Source organism: Equus przewalskii, chromosome 4 (assembly GCF_037783145.1).
Source record: "Equus przewalskii isolate Varuska chromosome 4, EquPr2, whole genome shotgun sequence".
NCBI lineage: Eukaryota > Metazoa > Chordata > Mammalia > Perissodactyla > Equidae > Equus > Equus przewalskii.
Window position 1 is genome coordinate 55,464,565 of NC_091834.1, and position 22,990 is coordinate 55,487,554.

The following is a 22,990-nucleotide window of genomic DNA, read 5'->3' on the forward strand; positions in this document are numbered from 1 at the left end:
AAGTACTATAATAGAGATAATGCATAAGATTTTTGGATATCTCTCACATACCTACAGTAGTTCCCCGTTATCCGTGGGGGTTACGTTCCAAGATCTCCAGTGGATGCCTGAAACCACGGATGGTACTGAACCCTATATATACTGTGTTTTTTCCTATACATGTGTACGTATGATAAAATTTAATTTATAAATTAGGCATAGTGAGAGATTTAACAGCAATAACTAATAGTAAGATAGAACACTTATAACAATATACTGTAATAAAAGTTACGTGAATGTAGTCTCTCTCTCAAAATATCTTATTGTACTATACTCACCTTTCTTGAGATGATAAAATGCCTATGTGATGAGATGACTTGAGATGAGTGATCTAAGCATTGTGACGTAGTGTTAGGCTACTGTTGACCTTCTGACAATAAGTAAGAAAGAGGATCATTTGCTTCCAGACTGTGGTTGATCCCTGGTAACTGAAACTGCAGAAAGCGAAACCACAGTTGGGGGGGACTACTAAATTTCCAAACATAGCCTCTTGGGTGAGTTGATGGTGTTATCCTGGTGGAGTTTAACTGAATATTGAAAGATCAGTAGATGAAGGAATTGAGAGTGGGATGGGAGTAGGAGGGAGGCAATATGTAATTAACAATAGGAACTTGTATAATTTTCTTAAGCACAAATTTTATTGTTGCAGAAATAATGGGAAAAAAATAAAAATTAAACGTCTTATTTCTAATGAAGGGAAAGAAAGCTCTTCGTCAGTTTGGTAATCTAAGGAGAGAGATGTTTCTCCTAAATGCTACTATGTTTGGAGAATGTAATGTTAGATTTTACTAATTTAAGAGATCAGTCTTTTTCGTATTGGTCAATGTGTTAAAACACCTGATGTATTAATGATGGTTATTGATTTTTTATTTCCTCCAGAATGAAGGGAATATTTTGATTGCCAAAAGAAATGAAGTGCAACAGAAGCTGTGCATGGCAATAGAAGTTTTTATTCTGGAAGTAGATGAGTTACCTCTTAATAAACGCTTGAAAACATTGCAGGTTGGAAATTAAAAAGATATTAAATATCCATGAAAATATGTTTATCATTTGAGAGGTGAAATTAGCATTTACCTTAAGACTTCAGATAGTTCTGAAGGCTGTAAAAGTTTTTCTTCTCTTTGAAGAATTTGGAATTAAAATTTTATATTAATCTGTTTAATACGTTTATGTATATATATGTATTTATCCTGTAAACAAGATCGGACACATGATCAGACACATCAGGCTTGCTAGAGCAGCATTCATTGGGAAAATTCATGGAGACAGGAGCAGTAGCAGGCTTGTGAGTCCCTGTTGCCCATTGCATTCTAGTAGAAAATCTAGTAGGGCCACATGTCAGAGTTAGGGAGACTCTGATCCTTGAGTTATGGGGCTTTTAAAATTCCTGATCAGGGGCTAGAGTACAATAGCTGTATGGTGTTGTAGAACCATGTCTTCAGTCCTATCCTGCCATCTCAACAATGACTTTAATTTGGAATAATGAGCATGACAGTGTTGTCATTCCACCCATTAACATAGTATTTCTCTCCACTTACTCAGTTTTTTTTTTTAATGTCCATTGATGATGTTTAAAATTTTTCTTTAAAAGGCCTTATGCATTTTCTTCCTTTAATTCTAAGATATTTATGCTTTCGGTTGCTTTTGTGAATATTTTCCATTTCCTAGTTACTTTTGATGGTGTAGAGGAAAACTATTGATTTTTATGTGTTGATGTCTGTCTGGCAACTCTGTTGAACTCTCTTTTAGTTCTCATTTGTCTTTTGATACTCTTTGAGCTTTCTCTGTGATCCTGTCATTTGAAAACAATAACCCTCTTCTGCTCTTTCTACCTTTGATGTACCTTTGAATTTTTACTGCTTTAGTCAGTATCTCTAGTACTAAGTTGAATAGTAGCTCTGTTAGCTGGCTGGGATCCTTGTTTTGGACTGCAGGGAATGAGCTTGCTAGAGAGCTGGAGAAAAGGATATTCAGACGTCTGGGCACTGACTTTTTCTGAAGATGTAGTTTTGATGGTGCTGTCTATGGTTCAGGAACCATTGGGAGTCCTGGTTTGAAACATTTTCTTAAATGGAATTGCATAAATAGTACAAGTTCTTAGAGAATGATGAAGCAAGCCTTGCATGCAGTGGCAGTGGTGAAGTAAGAATTTACCTGTCTAGGGGCCGTCTCGTTGGCGCAGCGGTTAAGTGTGCACGTTCCATTTCGGTGGCCCGGGGTTCCCCGTTTGGGATCCTGGGTGCGGACATGGCATCGCTTGTCAAGCCATGCTTTGGTAGGCATCCCAAATATAAAGTAGAGGAAGATGGGCATTGATGTTAGCTCAGGGCCAGTTTTCCTCAGCAAAGAGAGGACGATTGGCGGCAGATGTTAGCTCAGGGCTAACCTTCCTCAAAAAAAAAAAAAAAAGAATTTACCTGTCTACAATACAACTTCTACTTTATCCTCTAACGGTTTATTTCTTCTCATTAACTATTAGTAAATCAAGGTTAAGTGTCTGCAACCAAAATCGTCTTTAAAATTCTTTTTAAAGTTTAATCTAAAAAGACTTTTTGCCGTATCTGGTTTGTCTCCCTTCCTACTGTTCCCCTAGGTCACCAGAATAGTCTTTAAACTTCTCCTTATTTGCTGAGAAATAGTTTGACTTTTATTTATATTCTTTAAGTACTTTAGAAATATAACTTACACTTCAATAATGAAGGTCAAAGAGATAAAAGTTCATGATTCTGATTTCTTCAGCATTTATTGAGACTTCTTTTGTGACTTACAATATGTGGTTGATTTTTCATGACTGTTCCTTATAAGTTCAAAAAGAAAGTATATTCTAGGTTTTCTTGGTGTGCACTTCCTGACACATAGCTTTAAACTTTAATCTTCTGTATCTTTGGTTCGTTTTTGGTCTGATCAGTTTATCAGTTTCGAGATATTTTTGTTATATATTATAGTTCTTTAAATTGTTCAGAATATTTCAGTGCTGTATTGTTGGGTGTTAATGTATGCATGATTGTTGTGTATTTTAAACTGTGGGTTTTTTTAACCACTGTGTAACCTTATTTTTCCCTTAAGGTGTTTTGGGATAAAATTTTATTTTTTCTTTTAAAATTCCTATCCTGCCTGTCTTTTTGGTTAATATTTGCTTTGTATATCTTATTTTTCACCCTCCCTTTATTTTAAATGTCTTAGACAAAACACTAATGGATCATTTTAAAAAAGAATCCAACCTATAAATCTGTCTTTTGATGAGTAACATAATTGATTTATATATTTATAATTACTGTTTTATTAGAACTTATTTCTTTGATTATTTTATGTTTCTGTTTGTCATGGGGTTTCCTTTCCCTCCTTTTCTGCCTTCTACCCCTAATCTTAGAACATTCTCACTTGCCTTTGGGGTTTCTTCCTTCTTTGTTTCTATCTGCCTCCCAAAAACCAGCTAACCAAATAACCAAAATTGTTGTCTAGGATTTTAGTCACATATTGTTATGGATATTGTAATGTGATAACTCAAATAACAAACTTTATAGAGTTATTTTTTCATTATTATTTCATAAGTTGTTAGTTATCCTTTGGTTTTCTCTATGTATTGAACTATTTTCTCTATGAGTCCTTTCAAAGAGGTCTTTGTGTGGTTGACTTTGTGAAGTATTAAATGTCTCAGCCTATCTTATTTAAACAGTTGCTTACATTTAAACACTTTAAACAGTTGTTTAGTTGGCTGTAAAATACTAGGTCTAAAGCACATTTTTCCTTCAGATCTTTGACAATAATAATCCACTGTCATCTTATTTCCATGGTTGTTGATATCAGTCTGATTTTTGTTCTTCTGTGACTTCCTTTCCCCCTGGAAGCTTTAACATTTTCTCTTTACTTTGTTCCTAAATTGCACTAAAACATGTTTAAGTTTAGATTTAGTCTGAGTCTATTCAGTTGGAGGTTTTCTTTCTTTAACTCTAGGAAATATTTGGTAATTATTTCTTAAGATGCAGTTCCCCTATTCCCACCCCATTTCCATTTTCTCATTCTGGGACTTCTTTTAGATGGGTATTTAAACAACTTCTATTGTCTGCATATTTTAATTGTTCAACCATTGTTTTTCTATCTTTTTATCCCTTTCTTTGTCTTTTTGGAGGGATCCTTGACGTAACCATCTAGCTCACTAGTTGGTTCTCTAGCTCTATCCCTTCTACCATTTAGCCAATCCATTGTGTTCTTTATTTCAAAGATGATTTCTTCCCTACTTCATAACTTCAGTTATTTTTTATAACGACTTGGTTTTGCTTTGTGTTTCCAGTATTTTCTTTTTGTTGAGAATATTCGTTATGCTTATTTTGAGTTCTTACTGTTATCTGGGCCACTGATTTTGCTTCCTTTTTATAGTGGCCTGGTTTGTTATATTTCTTTCAGAATGCTTGTATTATTCACCCGTTTCATCCTCCCCAATACCTCTTGTCAAGATTTCATATAAGCTGTCTTAGTCTGTGCTGTTGTGTAGGTGTGGGATAGTGCGGTAGAGGGGCTGAGGGAGGGGTGAAAGCCTGGGCCATAACTTCAAAAATTTCAGGTGAGTTTAGGGAGTAGAGTGGGGTTACTTCTCCATGCTTCTAGGCCTGCACTCTGGGCTCAACTTCTCCCTGTTGGCTTCTCTTCTAGATGATCTTACTCTTTAGAGGATCTCCCAGTCCCTCTACCTCAGCCAGCGCTCTTTTCCAGGGGCTGCCACCCTTGAGTAGAAATGCTACCATGTATTCAGGGGAAAAGGGAAGAAAAGAGCATGGTTAGGGGCTATCCAGCTCTTCTGTACTGGAGATGAGTCTTTGCCTCATCTAGGTTCCTATACTGTACTTGTATAAACCCATTGCCTCTTACTTGTGTTGCTACTTTCCTGCCCAATATGAGGGGGAGAGAAGGGCATATGAAGAAAGTTCTCTTTTCCCAAGGTTGTTCTCTGCTGTGGTACTGACCTTCTCCTAACTGCAGTGACTGTATTCCTTCAGTAAGATGCACCAGCCATCCTCTGTCTTTCCAAGGGTTTCTCAGAGTTTTATGATAAAAATTTCTGAGATCTATTAAGTTTTCCTCTTGTCTCTTTGACATTTCTAGGGTTTGATTTCTGGAGAGAGCCAGCAGACTCTCGTCTATTGTGTTTTCCAGTCCTTTTAAAAATGCTTTTAAATTCATATATAGGTTAAGTGTTTTTCCTTAATTGGAATTATTTGTGTATTTTGGTATGTAGTTTATTTTTATTTAGCAGTAGGTCTTGGAAACTTCCATGTCAGGGCAAAACAGTAGTGATGCTTATTTAAAGTCAGAGAAAGAAGATTAATTTCTACTTAATTAAAAACCTAGGGGCCGGCCTTGTGGCATAGTGGTTAAGTTCATGAGCTCCACTTCGGTGGTCTGAGGTTCACATGTTTGGATCCTGGGCGTGGATCTATGTACTGCTTATCAGGCCATGCTTTTGCAGGCATCCCTTATGTAAAATTGAGGAAGATGGGCGCAGATGTTAGCTGAGGGACAGTCTGCCTCACAAAAACCAAAAATGGGGCCGACCCCGTGGCCAATTTGTTAAGTCTGCACACTCCACTTTGGCAGCCTGGAGTTCACTGGTTCAGATCCTGGGGATGGACCTAGCACCACTCATCAAGCCGTGCTGTGGCAGCATCCCACATAGAACTAGAATGACTTACAACTAGAATATACAACTACGTACTGGGGCTTTGGGGAGGAAAAAGAAAACCAAAACCTAAGAATATAAAGCTTTCTATTTGTAACCTTAATTAACTTAATATACTTTTACTCGTATAGTCCAAATAAATCATCTTCTGGGTAGTTTTATGCTTTCATGTCTGTCTAATTATTCTATGTTTTACTTATAAAATCTCATGAATATGGGTTCAGCATACTACTTTTCTCTCTCTCAGATTCTAATACAGTGCTCGAATCCTAATATGAATTTAATAAACTTTAATAAACAGAACTATGTCTCTGCAGGATTTGTCAGCCTCTTTAGGAGCAGTATATGGACAGGCCAAAGAAGGGACAAACTCTGAAGAAATACTTAAGAAATTTTTTGAATGGAAGTGTGATAAAAGTGAGGAGTTCACCAGTGTTAGAAGTGAAACAGAGGTTTCTCTGCAACGTCTTGTAGCATGGTTCCAGAGCACCTTAAAGGTAATAAGAGCTCTTGCCCAGTGGTGTCTGTAGCATAAACCAGGGAGTGTTTTTTAAAATAAGTTTTCAAAAGTAATTTACTTCTTGTTTTCCTAATGTGATGGAGACCATCTGGGTTTAACTTGTAATCTCCGGATTCCTGAATACTTGTAGGTCATCAGTAAGTACCAGGTGTAATCATATCCTTTCCTTGTTCAAGAGCTGCCATTGTCTGCCTAATACCTAACAGGTATAAACTTGCCAACTGGGCACTCAAGGTTCTTTACTGCTTTTAGTCAGACTGCCTCTTTTACTATTCCCAAAAAACATCTTGGTCTTGTCCCTGTTTTTTTCTCTTACTTTTCCTCCGTATTGTCCTCTTACCTCTCTTAACCAGTAATTACTTTTAAAAAAAAATCTGTGTTTTCTTTAGGTGTGTACCTTTTCTTTTCTGGTGCATAAGTTTTATGAGGGTTGTGCTTTATCTTTCTTGTACATCCTTATTTCCCCCACATTGTCTAATGCGTAGGCTAATGCTCTGTTCCAGATATAGGGACACAATACTAATTGAAATAATTAAATGAGAACTTCATGTTTTTATTTTTCAAATGAGGCTTTTGATCTGTCTGCGGAAGAAGCACTGACTTCTGAAGACACAGTTGGTAATATTGATGAAATCCTAGAGAAGACTGAGTCAAGTGTCTGCAAAGAACTAGAGATATCTCTTATTGTGAGTATTGATATTCTTTATTTTTGCTTCCTTTGAAGCAATATGGTTTTTCTTGCTAGTTAGGAAGTATTAAGACTGGTCTTAACTTTCCTCTTATAGGCCTATTTGAAATAGTAACATTGTCAAGTTCTGATCCAAACACAATACAGAGTTTTATTCTTCCACAGAGTGGTATTTTCATTTTAATAGGACATTTTGCATTAAAAAAAAAATCTAATGTTTAATTCTAGGAAAGCCCTCTTAATCTGAGTGTATCAGCTTTCTATATCATTTGAATCTTGAGTCTATCGTACCCAATCAGAAAAGCCTCTCTAGAGTTTGTAGAAACTTGAAATAAAAGCTTGGAGAGCTCTGGAAGTGGAATCACAAGATTGATTAGTAGTTCCCTTTCTCTATTATGTATGCTCTCTATTGCTGTGTCAAGTTAAAAATTAGTATAGCTCCTTGAAAGAGTATTTTGTATGTTAGTATTGCTCACTGGGATTCTTTCCTAGTTTTTCAGGCTGCTTACTAAAGTCTTAGTGATTACGTTCCTCATTTTACTTCTTTCTTTTTACCTTTTGTGATTTTACTAAGATTGTCATTAAAAAAATACATATATGCATTACTGTATTTCCCTATTGTCAAATAGTCTTTATTTAGATGGTTTTGTCAGACTTGATTTTAGAAGTAGTTGTAAATAGATGATTTCTAAAAGTAAAATGTTGAAGTTTTATTTGTTCTTTAGTTCTTAGGTTTAGCATAGTAGTATCCCTGATTTCATTTAACGCTGTACTCCAGAGAGCTTTAGGAATGATAGTGTAATGGGAGTAAAATTTCCCACACAAACATCTTTGACATCAATCTCTCTTCTGTCTAGAATAAGATTTGTGTTTAAGAAATATTTTGGAATGGATATAGAAATTTATTAAAGTCATTTTAAAATGTATCCATTGTTATTGAAGGCTTTAACTATTTTGGATGCTTCTTTGTATATAATTACACATGTGTGATTTCATTTAGGAGCAAGGTGATGCAGACAAGGAGATCATTTTAAATACGTATAGTCAAGTACTACAAAAAATCCATTCAGAGGAAAGGCTCATTGCCACAGTACAATCCAAGTACGAGGAGAGTATTGAGGTTGGATTATACTTTATTTTATTGGTCTCATATATTGATGCTTTGAATTTTTTAATGCTTAAACTTTTCTGAAGTAATTTAATACCCAGTGTGGAGGTAAATTACTTATTTTTGCTAGAAAAACACTGTAGCCATGGTTAGCTGGTATATAATTTAAGTTCACCCTACAGTGGAAATGGCGATTTTGTTGATATAAATTATTGAGTTTTTTGATTATCTTAAATCTTTGGCTTTCTTATGTTCCTTAAAACAGAAACTTTATCATCATTTTCTTTCTGCCTGTACAAATTACAGTAGAAAATTTGCTGTATACAGAAAGATAAGAAGAAATAAAAACATTGATTCTAATCCCCTCAGCCTGAAATACTGCTAGTTTGAGTATTTCTTTTTGAACTTATATGTATGTTTGTATATTATGTTCATTGCATAGTTTTCTAAGCTATTTTGAAAATGTTTTCTTCATTTAATGGTGTATTATGAACGTTTTCCTACATGATTAATGATTCTTCTATACTGTCATTTTGAATGATGAAACAATCATCTCTTGTATAGATGTACATCACTGTTTAACCTTCATCTGTGTTAGACGTTAAGGTTACTTCCATTTTTGTTTTTACCATAAATAACACTATACATAATTTTTGTGTATAATTTTGTATGTGTATTTCCTCAGATAAATTCCTAAAAATCATTAATTACTAAGTTAAGAGGAATGAACTTTCTTAAATCTTGATACATATTGTCAAACTACTTTTGGGAAAGGTAATTTCAGTTTACATCCTCACTAAAAATTCTAGTTTGCATCCTCTCTAGCAAAGTGTCTCACTCTACCTCTCAGCTTGAAATATTTCTTTTACCTTTTCTACTTTGTTTGCCAGAACTGATAGTCTTCTAAATAGAAATGTGGATAGTTAAGAAATCAGTTGGTAGAATTGTCTTGTTGAAAATTGTGGAATTTCTTTTTTCACACTGAACTCAGTAAATACTAGTTGAATCTTAGTAAGGAAATAATAAATGGTCAATAAGTGTTCAATAAATGTTTATGTTTTGAAAATATAATAACTCTTTCTCTCGCTTAGTTTAAGAAGCAGATTATTGAATGTTTAAATAAGAGCCCCAGTGTGGATCACTTGCTCTTCATTAAAAAGACACTGAAAAGCTTAAAAGCTCGACTGAGATGGAAATTGGTTGAGAAGAATAATTTGGAAGAAGTAAGGAAACAGTTCTTACTGAACTCTACGTGTACCTTATTTTACTTGGGCTTTGCTTCATAAAAGTAATGCATAAATACACTCTTTAAATATAGGTGAACCATTATTCACATCTTCTCTGTATATGTAAATACAATTATTACATTAATAATGTGAACATTTTCCCATGTCATTAAATGTTCTTTAAAAACATTTTACATGGGGGGCTGGCCCCGTGGCTGAGTGGTTAAGTTCACGCGCTCCGCTGCAGGCGGCCCAGTGTTTCATTGGTTCGAATCCTGGGCGCGGACATGGCACTGCTCATCAAACCACGCTGAGGCAGCGTCCCACATGCCACAACTAGAAGGACCCACAACGAAGAATATACAACTATGTACTGGGGAGCTTTGGAGAGAAAAAGGAAAAAAAATAAAATCTTTAAAAAACAAAAAGCAACAACAACAAAAACATTTTACATGGGTGCTTTGGTTTTTACAGTAAACGTTTTAAAATAATTTTAAAAACTTTTGGTTTGGACTGTTATAGTGTTTATCACAATACAAGCCTGCTACATACAAGGTGATGGGATGCTCCCTCCAATGTAGAATTTTGTCATAAAGTATTTTTAAGATCATGATGTCTTTCTCAACTCTCTTGAATGGCTGGATGTACTATTTCTTGCAAATATTTTAAGTTGTTTTCATATAATAATAGAACTGGAAGAATTATGACGCTCTTACCTGAACTAACCTTCTTCTTTAGGCTTAAAACTGAATAAGCTGGTAATTCTTTGTGTTCTCTTAAGGATTTGATTTATTTACAAAAGGAATCTGCATTATGTTTTAATCCAACTTGAATTAGCTCTCTTCCTCTTTGGAGCACTTTAGCTGAACATAGAGTGGAACTAATTTAATAGTTTAAGATTTTTCCAGTTTTATCCTATTCTAGGCTGTAGGGAATGGGGTCTTTTTTAATTTAATTTTTTTAACTTTGGGAAAATATATGTTTCTAATTTTAGAAATATGTTTTCTAAACTCTAATATGTTTTCTAAATATGTTTTCTAACTTTGAAAACATATTTACCTTTAATGGTGACTTATTCATTATCATTGGAGTTTTATGGAGTCTTTGTGAGTCCTCCATTATCTTTCCTCTAATAGACACACTACACATTTACTAATTTTGTTTTTAACCAAATCTCATGTAGAAAACAATTCCGGGGAGTTTAATTGTGTTTTGGTTCCTATTCTTGAAGTTTACTTTATGATGGCAGTTGGTCATCGTTATCTTAGAGAAAATCTACAGCAAATTAAGAGACAAGAAAAGAATCTATGTAATTAATTGTCTTATTTTGTAATTCCTTTTTGTAGGTTTTGGAAAAGTCAGTGTTAGAATAAACTAATATTAATTCAACAAGTGTTATAAGGGTCCATTATGTGCTAGGTACAGAAGGATGCATAGAACTCAGACAGAGTGATTTGCTATAGAAGCGTTAATTCTTGCTAAGAAGACTTGTTTTCTCTTGACTTTAATAAGCCTGTAAGGTCACTTTTTCCTTTCTGATTAAAGTCTGATGACCATGATGGATCTGAAATTGAGAAAATGAAACAAGAAATAACTCAATTGCGCAATAGTGTTTTTCAGGAAATTTATCATGAGCAGGAGGAATATGTAAGTATTTGATTCTTTGAAGTTTTGAATTAGTTTTTACTCCAGAAATTGCATTCAAATATCCATTTTATGAAGTGGACTATAATCGCTAAACTAGAGATTGTATTGGCAGTAGTTATTTTGGCATAGTAGTGTTTATGTGAATTTAGAAATTGATTTCTGATGACGAAAATAATTTATAACCATTGTACTGAATGTGGAAATTACAGAAAATTATAAAGAAGGAAAACATCTGTAACTTTCCCACTCAGTGGTAACAATAGTAATCACTGTTAACTTTTGACTTAACTTCCTTTTAGTCTTCTTTCTGCTTATTTTTACAAGAATTGAGATTATAGCACAAATACACTTTTGCATACTGCTTGTTTTCTTTTTAACATAAAGCCTAAAGATTTTTTCCTTTGTTAAAATGTATATGAACATCATTTTAGTATAATGCTGCAAAGAAAACATTAATGGGGCAGCATAATTTAGTCGAAGAATATAAGTGTAAAACTACCTGGTTTTCGGGGAAAGATGTGTCTTTAAGTCTCCATTCTGCCACTAATTTTGTGGCTTTGGGAGAATAAGCATATTTTCTTTTTAAAATGAGAGGAATATTGTATTTTATGTTTCAGGAATGTTGTGGGGAAGAAGTAGGATAAGAAAAAATGCTTTGAAAAATAACAATGCTATGAAAATAATAGACATTTTAAGTGTTAAGCTTTATTTAGCAAACTCATTTGATTGCACTTCATTATTCATCTTATGAGTCTTGGGTAAAATAGATATCTTCTAGTGAGTGACTTGACAAGTGTCTAGAAATTTTACTTAATAAACATGTGATAAGTGACTTTTGTAAGAATCCTCAGTTTTCACATTTGCTTCAAAGTGCCTTTTGTAGAGCTACATATTTAGTTTTTCTTTCAAGACTTTTATGATTTTTTTCCTCCTAAATGAAATAACCATAATTTTAAAATGTCACTGTGTTCTTAATATTTTGAGAAATAATGTCAATTTTGTGATTCAAATTGGAGTATCATCACATTTTTTCATTTTAGCTTGGAAGTGAGTGTGGACTTTGACCTTAGGCAAAATTTTATGCTTGTATGTGTATACCAAACTTAAAATTGGTAATTAAATTCTCTTTTTGTTAGTAAGTTGGTAATTCAGATCCAAGATGACTCTTGGTTTTCATTTGGTATTTCTTGTAGTAGAAGGCAAAATCAGTGATTATATATCTTATTAGATTATATATCTCATTAGATTATATATCTCATTAGATTATATATCTCGTTAGATTATATATCTTGTTAGATATGTTATTTTTTTCTGAAGTCCATCATGTCACAATTGAACATCTATTGACCTGGAATAAAAATATATTTTTAAAATTTAGGAGAAGCTGAATAACTTGGTACAGAAATGGTTCCCTGAGCTGCCTCTGCTTCATCCTGAAATAGGATTACTTCAGTACATGGTAAGCTTTGTTTCCCCTGAGAAGTACTGCTCTGCCGAGTATTGGAAAGTGATGATGTTAAAATTGTGTGTTAGTGTTAAATTTGTAATATCTTTACTATTAAAATGTTCCTGATGAATACTTTCTGAGTATTATTATAATGTTTTCTCAAGACTGTCTTTAATACTGGCATAGTGTACTTTAATTTTTGTTTTAATTTGCATATTTTTCTCTGTGTTCTCTTTTCCTCATACCCATTCAATATATTGCATAGCATTTATTTGAATTACAGGTATTTATTTTTTGAAATGATAGAGCAATTTTAGCTGCTATTCCAAGAATTAGAACAAAAGCAATGCATTGGTCGTCATGAGGAATTTAAGTAGAATGTATCTTTTAAGTTAAAGCAGGCTGGAAAAAAATTCTGGAGAAGTTGATTAAAGTAGAGATGTTGACATGGGTAGTTTTCTAGGCAGGCAGGATTCAAGTTTGGGAGATCAGTGTATTAGACAGAAGGGCAGTATGGAGCAGGATTGGTAAATTCTGGCTCTCTGAGCAGAATCTGTTAGCTATGTGTTTTATGTTGCCTGCTAGGGGTGAGGGACTAGATGAGATATTTATCTTTAAGATTGTCATTAAGTCCCTGATAGTAGCTTAAATATAGTACAGAAAGAGATGTTCACATAGACTTATGAACTCATAAATATGTAAGATTAAAGTCTCTTAAATTGTTAAAGCAATTACTGTAAAATTTTTCCAGACTACTTTACGATAATAATGTGGGGTTTTGCTTGCAGTTATTTAACTCTAGCTTAGAGACTCTTTGATGTAGGATGGGTGAGTGAATTTGTGGTACCATATTGGACTTGAAATTAATTTTTAAAAAATGCCAATCTATTTTATTGTAAAAGATGATAAAAGGTTTGAATTATGGCTTATGGACACCTTTAATGATATTAAGATGTTTCACTGTGATGTATGCTTAGGAAACCCCTTTATGTTGATTTTATATTGTGGATTACTTAAATATACTGACAACACTTAAAAAAAAGAACCAGAAAACAACTTCACAGCCCTCTTACTAAAACCACACCACAATAAAACTTAGCTTGATCTAAAATGTTGATAGGTTTTAGTGCAAAAAATTATTTCTTTTAAAAAGCAGAAATGTGTCATAGCAGTGAAATATTTGAAAACCATTTTCAATTTTGAGGATTCTGCTTCCAATAGAAGTGAGGTGTAAGAATTGCTTCATAGTAGTCGTAATTTTTAGACTTCTCATTCCCATTCTACAGCCTCCTTTTTATTTGTTGTCATTTTAATATTTTTGGGAAACATAAACTTTTCCAAGTAAACATCAGGGTTCCTTGGAGGCATGTCTGGTAAATCCCAGTCATCTTCAGAATTTGTTCTATAATTGTAGCAGTGATTAAATGTCTGGTGATTACACTTCAGGTGGGAGGAGTTCAAGAGCCAGAAACTAGAAAAAATGTCAAACTTTAAATATTTTAATTTTATTGATTTTTCCAGTAGGGGTGATGATGTCCAATTCATCTAATAGCATGTAACTGATTATATTGATGATTTAAAAGTGCTGGGATTGTTTGGATTCTTCAACTGTAACAAAAACTTGTGCCTAGAACTCTGATGGTCTTCTTACTATGAGCTTGGAGCGGGATATTCTTGATGCTGAGCCCATGAAGGAACTTAGCAGCAAGCGTCCTTTGGTATGTTCTGAGGTTAATGGGCAGATAATTCTTTTAAAGGTAAGTTTAAGTTCTTCAGACTTATAGTTGATCCAGAAATATAAAGCGGAGTGGTGGTGTTACTTTTAAGGAAAGTTAAAAACGCACTCTTTTCTAAATTATATGAGTTGACTAGCATGATGCTTATGTTTCCAGTTTGTTGCCAGAACTAATTTTGAATTTAAAGTTCCCCTCATTTCCCTAAATAATATTTGTCTTTAATAGGATATACTTGGCTTTCCTTTTTCAGGTGAACTTATCTTACTACATTCTATCCAATAACTTTTTAAAATTCTTATTCTTACATTTCTGTTTGAAATCTCAACTGTTTTGCCAACACAGTCTTCTATTCTTTTCTTTCTTCTCTTCATTAATCTGGGAAACTGTTAATCATGATAATAGGATAATTATTTTGGCCTTAGTGGCTACACGTTGTAGAATGTATATTAAACTATAAGTAGAATTGTTCTTTCTTTTCTAAGTTATAGCATTCAAAGTAGATGAAAAGGTACTTATACAATTGAAAAATAAAATTAGATGTAATTTAAGTTACATAAAAGTCATTTTGTTTAAATTGGAGTGATGTATAATCAGAGTGGGATTTTTAATCTTGGAAGTTCAGTGCCTCTTCTTTTGGTGCAGGGCTATTCTGTGGATGTTGACACAGAAGCCAGGGTGATTCAGAGAGCAGCCGCCTATCACAGAGCTTGGAGAGAAGCTAAAGAAGAGTCTGGGTTACTACCATTGATGTTCCTATTTTTGTGTAAGGTAAAGTTCCTATGCTAATCTCTTACAGAAAACATTTTATTTAAAATAAGTTTTAGCTCCAAGTCTTAGAGAAGTAACTTACTCCTTTTAACATAAAGAAAAAATTATTCTGTACAATCAGCATATACTAAAAATGTATTGAAGAATTTTTCACTTTGAGTCTCATTCTCTCTTTTTCTTAGTCTGATCCTCTGGCTTATCTGATGGTCCCATACTATCCTAGGGCAAACCTGAGTGCTATTCAAGTCAGTATGCCTTTAACTTCAGAAGTAAGTAAAAACACTATTTCTGTGGATATATTAAATGAGAAAATAACACCTGATATTTATTGAGGGCATACTACATGGTTTATACTATGTAAAATTTTGACTCATACTATTCTATTTAGTTGTCACATCGACCCTGTGATATGTTGTCCTCTTAACATACAGAGAAGAAAAATGAGGCTCACAGAGATAAGTCACTTGCACGGGGTTTCTTAGCCAGAGGCAGAGTTGGGACTTGAAATTAGATCTTTTTGGTACCAAAGCCCATGCTTATAACTATTTAGCTATGGTGTATGTGGACTGCATTGTCAAGCACTTGGTATTATAAGTGCCTAAGTGATAGCTTTAATTTCTTTTGTAACTTTGAATTAGTAATAACAATAAAGGATGCTCTGATTCTTCCTACCAATAACACTATTTCAGTCTCTTTAGGTGCTTTATATAGTCATTATTTGTAGTCTAAGTCTTAGAGACTGCTGTATCTTAAGTTTATATATATATATATATATATATATATATATATGATGTTACCAGTTAATGTAATCAGGGCTTCTGGCCTTTAATTCTTTCTCTATGCTCTATTCTTATTAAAGGTTCATTTGGAGGAAGCTTTACTCACTCCTGGATAAGTCTTTTAATTAGAGAAAAGGTTCAGGTATTAAAATGATTTGCCTACTTCCTGATTTCTTTTGTGTGTACTTATCTTTAGGAAGCTTTAAAGGTCATGAAAGGTGTTGCCCAGGGCCTGCATACATTGCACAAGGCTGAGATAATTCATGGATCACTTCATCAGAACAATGTATTTGCTTTAAACCGTGAACAAGGGATTGTCGGAGATTTTGACTTCACCAAATCTGTGGTAAAATACTGTGGTTTTACAAATAGGTTCTAGATTTCATTTAATATTATTAGGCAGTAGTTCAGCACTTTTCCATGATATGGTAATTGATCATAAAATCTTTGCCTTCATAACGATGTGATGTAGTGTAAGCAGTTATCTGTTATCATCAGGTGCTGGAACAAGAGTTCCTAAATTTGTGCATTATATTTTTTAACCGTAAATTTTAGGAACCACCTGACATCACAGTCAATAGCATTGATAGCATTAATCATTAATTAATTAATCATTATCAAGAAACATTAATTACTAGGAAATACATAAGGAAAGCTGGGTGGCCATCTCTCATCTCCCCCTCTGCTAGTGTCCTCCCCACTAGTACATTAAATTTAGATATATGTACTTTACTGTTTTTTGATTAATAATCTTTTCAGAACCCTAGAACTTGGACTTTTCCATTTTGTTTAAGCGCTAGTTCAACTACATGGGCTGTTAATTTGGTGCGTATTACCTCAGAACAGGCAGTTTATAGAGATAGCAAACATCAGGCAGTTTAAGAGCAAATTGTGATGTTTTTTTTTCCTTTTTGGTAGAATAGGCTGTCTCAAAAGATACATGCTCACAAGGGAGCCATTCTTTTTTTTAAAGTAACAGCTTTATTGATATGTAATTCACATATCATAATGTTATAATTGAGTAGTAGTTTTTAATATATTCACAAAGTTGTACATGGATCACCACTATTTAATTCCAGAACATTTTTATCACCCCTAGGAAAAAACCCCATACTGATTTGCTCCCCATTTCCTCCTCTGCTCACCCTCTTGGAAACCACTAATTTACTGAGTGTCTCTATGGATTTGTGTAATCTGGGCATTTTCTATAAATGGAATCATACAATATGTGGTCTTTTGTGATTGGCTTACTTCAGTTAGCATAATTTTCAAGGTTGATCCACGTTGTAGGATGCATCTGAACATCATTCCTTTTTAAAACTGCCCAAATATTTCATTGTTATGGATGTACCATATTTTGTTTTTATATTCATCAGTTGATGGACATTTGGGTTGTTTCCACTTTTTGATTATTATGTATAATGCTGCTGTGAACATTAATGTACAAGTTTTTGTGTGGACATATGTTTTCATTTCTCTTGGGAGTGGAATTGTTGGGTTATATGGTAACTCTGTGTTTCACTTTTTGAGGACCCAAACTATTTTTCAGAGTGGCTGCTGTTTTATATTCTCGTCAGCAATGTATGAGGATTCTAATTTTTCTACATTCTTGCCAACATTTTATTGTCTGAGTAGTTCCCTTGTGACTAGTAGAAGTCATAATGCTTTATACTTTGGTCATCTACAAGTCATAGGGTGATGCCACATGTGTATATATAGTCTCAGTGGTAGCTCAAAAAGATGAGAAAATTAAAATGTAAAATTATAGTGAAATGCTGGATTATGAAGGATTTATACAAAGTAGATTTGCTTAGAGATTTATTTGATCATATTAATTTATCTGAAAATTAAGATAATGTCCTTAAGAAAAACAACTGAATTATGAGTTTTTTAAAAAGTTCTCAATTGTTAGGAATCCTGGTTAGTTTACCTTTTGAGCATACCATTTGCACAACTAATGTTACCATGACTACTCCAAGAATTATTCTTCCTCTTTTATTCTAATTTTCAGCTATTATCCCCCAAAATGTTGTTTTAATCTTCATTTAAAATTATTCACTCTGAAATATTGATTAAACTTACCTTTTCCTCCATTTTTCACACGACTTTCAGATTGAAGTATTAACCAGGAAGACAAATCTGAAAAGTAGTCCATAGATCATTGCTTCTCAGACTTTACAGTGCATATGAATCACCTGGGAATCTTGTTAAAATGCAGTTTTTTATTCAGCATCTCTGGGATGGAGATTCTGCATTTCAAACAAGCTCCCAGGTAATGCTGTAGCTACTGGTCTTTGGACCACACTCTGAGAAGCAAGGATAAAGATAGGAGGAAGAGAAGAGATAATGAACATTTAGTGATATATTCTAATTACCTTTATCTTTACAATAACTCTTTAAGGTAGATATTATTTCCATTTTACAAATTAATTAATTTAGGCTCAAAGAGGTTAAAACCCAAGGTCACACAGCAGATAAGTGGGAGAGTGGAAATTGCAGCCAAGCTCTGACTGAATCCAGGATTCATGTTCTCGTCACTGGTCATCCTTTGACACATTAGAAATGATATGCTTAGTTAGAATATGGTCAGTAAGGAAGGAAAGTACTTTGTAGGCTTTCAGTTTTTAAAAAAGCTTAGAATTTTGAGAATTGGAAAATAGCACTGCCTCTTGCCGTTATGAATTTTATTTAAAGAAAAATAGTACCAAATGTTTCAAGAATCAGTGGTTGTTAGTTTTGAATCCACTTGAGTCTACAGTGTGAAATGTAACCAAAGTCTCACTGTTAATTTTATTTTGATTTTAAGAGCAATTTATAACAACAGAAACAAGGTAAAATTATTTGGAAGCATGAGAGAATGAAATATTTCAAATAAATTTGTTGTCCTTATTAAATGCAGAGTACTTCACAGAAGGCCACTTCGACTGTGTTGCTGCTAAAATATTTAACCTATTGTTTTTGTAGAGTCAGCGAGCCTCAGTGAACATGATGGTTGGTGACTTGAGTTTGGTATCACCTGAATTGAAAATGGGAAAACCTGCTTCTCCAAGTTCTGACTTGTATGCTTATGGCTGCCTTTTATTGTGGGTATGTTATTTTTTTATTGAAATAGATTTTATATATATATATATATATATATAGTCATTTATATATTCATTTCAGTATATAAGTGATGATTTTCTAGTGGTTTTCCTTAACGTATTACTCTGGATGAAAAGCAGTGGTAGAATTTTAGTAGAAAATTATTTTTTTCCCCTCTTTTTAAAGTTTTATCATAAACTGTTGATACACTTGTCACCTATTGCATACTTTCTACAAATTGGCTTGATATATATTTTACATACTATGTTGTTCTTTTAGTTTTGTTAAAGTCAAGATTAACAGTGAAGATGATTTTGTCCTATGTTAATCTGGAAGCATTTCATGCATATGTGGAAAATAAATGTTAAATGAGCCTTGAGTAAATGTTCCTGCTTTCAGTGTAAACCAAACAGCTATTTCTTATCCATAGTTTGAACCCATTCTTCCTGTGAATTATGAGGGGTTAAGTATGAACAAGGGAACGATGTCTGTTCTCACTTCTGCTTAACATTGTACTGCAAGTTCCAGCCCAGGGGTCAGCAAAATTCTGTATAAAGGGCCAGATGGTAAATATTGTAGGCTTTGTGGGCCATATGGTCTCTGCTGCTGTAGTGTGAAAGCAGCCATAAACAGCAGGAAAATGAATGGTGTGTCTCTGTTCCAATAAAATTTTATTTATGGACATTGACGTTTGAATTGCATGTAATTTTCGTGTATGAAAGAAATAATATTCTTTGATACAAAATAGTTTTGTTTTGAACATTTAAAAATATGAAGACCATTCTTGGCTTGGAGGCCATACAAAAATAAGCAGTGGGATGGATTTGGTGGGCAGGCCAGTTCTAGCCAGTGTAATAAGGCACAAAAAGAAATAAAAGGCATACAATTTGAAAATAAAGAAGTAAAGCTGCCTTTCTTCGCAGATGACATTAATTATGTAGAAAATCTTTAGGAATGTGCATAGAGCTAGAACTAACAAGTAAGTTTAGCAAGATTGCAGGATACAAAATCAGTATAATTGTGTTTCTATATAGTAGCAACAAACAATAGGAAATTGAAATAAAACTTATAAAAGTATCAAAAATCTGGAATCTTTAGGGATAAATTTAACAAAAGATGTGCAAGACTTATACACTGATAACTACAGAGTATTGTTGAGAGAAATTAAAGAGAGACACAAGTAAATGGAGAGATGCACTATGTTTATGGCCTGGAAGACTCAATGTTGTATGGATGTGAGTTCTTCTTTAGTTGATCTATAGATTGAATACAATTTCAACAAAAATGCTCTGGCTTTTTTTTTTTTTTTGCAGTAATTGATAATCAGATTTTGTAATTTATGTGAAAATACGTAGGATCTGGGATAGCTAAAATAATTTTGAAAAAGAATAAAATTGGAGAATTTAAGCTACCTAATTTTAAATCTGAATAAAATTACAGTAAATCAAGACAGTGTGATGTTGGTGTAAGGTTAGACAATACAGATCAACGGAACAGAATAGAGACGGTAGAAGTAGACCTAGTAATATATGGTCAACTGCTTTTTGAAAAAGGTGCCAAGGCAATTCTGTGAGGGAAAAGAGAGTCTTCAGCAAATGGTACTGTAGCAGTTGGATGCTTATATATAAAAATAAACTTTGATTCATTCCTTGTACAATATATAAGAATTAACTCTAAATGTATATTAGACCTCAACGTAAAACCTCAGTTTCTAAAACTCTGGAATTTATTCACTTTGAGTTTGGCAAAGATTTCTTGCAATAGGACACAAAAAGCATCAAGTATAAAAGAAAAACTCAATAATATAGATTTCATCAAAATTTAAAACTTTGCTCTTCAAAAGACAATGTTATGAAAGTAAAAGGCAAGTCACCCACAGTTTGGGAGAAAATATTTGTAAAACATATACCTGACAAAAGACATATCCAGATCTCCAAGAACTCTTACAACTCAATAAGACGACAACAACCCAATTAAAAAACGGGTGAATGTTTAAATAGGCCTTTACCAAATGAGATGGCTGGATGGCAGATAAGCATGTGAAAAGATGCTCTCAACATCAGTAGTCATTAGGGAAATGCAAATTAAAACCAAAATGAGATACTACTTTGCACCCACTATAATGTCTAAAATATAAAGACTGACCATACCAAGTGTTGGCTAAGATATGTAGCAACTAGAACTCTCATGTATTGCTGAGGGGAGTGTAAATGGAGCAACCACTTTGGAAAACAATTTGGCAGTTCGTTAAAAGTTTAAACATACACCTACCATATGAGTGAGCCATTTTGCTCCTGGGTATTTAACCAAGAGAAATGAAAGTGTCTGTTCACACAAAGACTTATACACAAATATTCAAAGATATTTTATTTGTAATAGCCAAAAAATAGGAACAACCCATATGTCCATCAGTGGGTGAATGGATGAACAGCCTGCTGTATATCCATTGGAATACTACTTAGCAATAAAAAGGAATGAACTATTAGTACATCTGATAATATGAAGGAATCTGAAAATAATTCTGCCAAGTGAAAGAAGCCAGAGGAAAGAAAGAGTACATACTTTATGTTCTATTTATATGAAATTCTTTAAAAAAAAAGCAGACTTATCTATAGTGACAGAAAGGAGATCATCAATGCTCTGGGGTTTGAGGGTAGAGCTGAAGGGAGGGATGGATTATAAAGGGGCACGAGGGAGTTTTTTGGCATGATCACTATATTCATTAGTTTGATTGTAGTGATGATTTTGTAGGTGTATATGTATATCAAAACTAATCACACTAGGGGCTTCCTGGTGGTGTAGCAGTTAAGTTCAGGCGCTCCGCTTCGGCGGCCCAGCGTTTGCTGGTTCAGATCCCAGGCGCGGACCTCTGCACTGCTCATTAAGCCACGCTGTGTCAGGCATCCCACATATAAAATAGAGGAAGATGGGCATGGATGTTAGCTCAGGGCCAATCTTCCCCTTAGCAAAAAGTGGAGGATTGGTGGCAGATGTTAGCTCAGGGCTGATCTTCCTCAAAAAAAATAAATAAATAAAAATTAAAAAGCAAACGAATCATACTATATATTTTTGGTATATGTAGTTTATTGTACATCAGTTATACCTCAGTAAAGCTGCCCCGGTAGTAATCAGTGGGAACCCCACTCCCTAATGAACTATTCACAAGTGTTAGCTTTCTGCTGGCATGTGTATTTAAAGTTGTCTGGTTTTATTGAACCATCGTAACCATAGAAATTATTAAACTGGCATCATTTTCATTATTGCATAAGTTATCTATTCTTTATCAGAGGGATGAAAGTAAATGTCCCAAATATTATGTTCCTGGGAGCTATCATAAAATATCATTTAAGTATGGTAATAGTCTTATTCCACCTATTTCCTTTCTTCATCAAATCGTAGTGAAGAGCTCTGTGAGTAAATACACTATTGTGCTGAATTCCTGCTCTTCTTTAATGTTGATAAGAGTTTTTTAAAATTTAATTTTTAAATTAACGTGTAGTGCAGTTTACTATTTTTTGGTATACAGTCCTATGAATTTTAACATATATGTAGATTAGTATAACCCTTACCATAATTAAAATACGGAATAGTTCTATGACTTAAAACAAAAATCCTGCGTGCTTTTGCTTTGTAGACACATCTTCCCCCTAATCCTTAACCCTTGGCAACTGCTGATCTTTTCTCTATCACTGTAGTTTTGTCTTTTAAAGAATATCATGTAATGGTATACATATGTAACCTTTGAAACCATTTTCTTCAGTCAACACGATGCCTTTGAGATTCATTCAGTCATTTAATGTATTAGTAGTTCATTCCTTTTTTGTTGCTGGGTAGTATTCTGTATGGGTGTACCAAATTTATTTATCTGTTCACCTGTTGAAGGAAATTGGGGTTGTTTCCAGATTTTGTCTATTACAAAAAAAGCTGCCATGAACGTTTGTATATAGATTTTTGTGTGAATATATGTTTTTATGTCTCTAGAATAAATACCCAGGAGGGAGATTGTTGGGTGGATTGTAAGTGTATACTGTAACTTTATAAGGACCTGTCAAACTGTTTTTCATAGTGGCTGTTCCCACCAGCAATATATGAGAGTTTTAGATGCTCTGCATCATTAACACCTCATATTGCCATTCTCATAGGTCTGTAATAGTGTCTCATTGTGATTTTAATTTAAATTTCTCTAATGGGTAATAATGTTAAACATCTTTTTATTTGCTTATTACTTGCCTTCCATGTATCCTCTTTGGTGAAGTGTCTGTTCAAATCTTTTGCCC

General features: G+C 33.7%; 1 protein-coding gene across 22 annotated transcripts in view; it reads left to right on the top strand.

Moving 5' to 3' along the window:
• Positions 1–22,990, top strand: part of STK31 (serine/threonine kinase 31) — a 117,562-nt gene that overhangs the window by 46,235 nt on the left and 48,337 nt on the right. For 14 of the 22 annotated variants that reach the window (XM_008517066.2, XM_070615967.1, XM_070615971.1 and 11 more), the window contains 12 exons: positions 919–1,041; positions 6,031–6,210; positions 6,803–6,919; positions 7,922–8,041; positions 9,121–9,252; positions 10,801–10,902; positions 12,281–12,361; positions 13,981–14,106; positions 14,728–14,853; positions 15,036–15,122; positions 15,829–15,978; positions 18,597–18,719. In XM_008517066.2, the coding sequence (XP_008515288.1) occupies positions 919–1,041; positions 6,031–6,210; positions 6,803–6,919; positions 7,922–8,041; positions 9,121–9,252; positions 10,801–10,902; positions 12,281–12,361; positions 13,981–14,106; positions 14,728–14,853; positions 15,036–15,122; positions 15,829–15,978; positions 18,597–18,719 (1,467 nt within the window). The remainder of the gene's footprint in view (positions 1–918; positions 1,042–6,030; positions 6,211–6,802; positions 6,920–7,921; positions 8,042–9,120; positions 9,253–10,800; positions 10,903–12,280; positions 12,362–13,980; positions 14,107–14,727; positions 14,854–15,035; positions 15,123–15,828; positions 15,979–18,596; positions 18,720–22,990) is intronic. The other 8 variants (XM_070615962.1, XM_070615978.1, XM_070615977.1 and 5 more) reach the window with 1 other exon arrangement.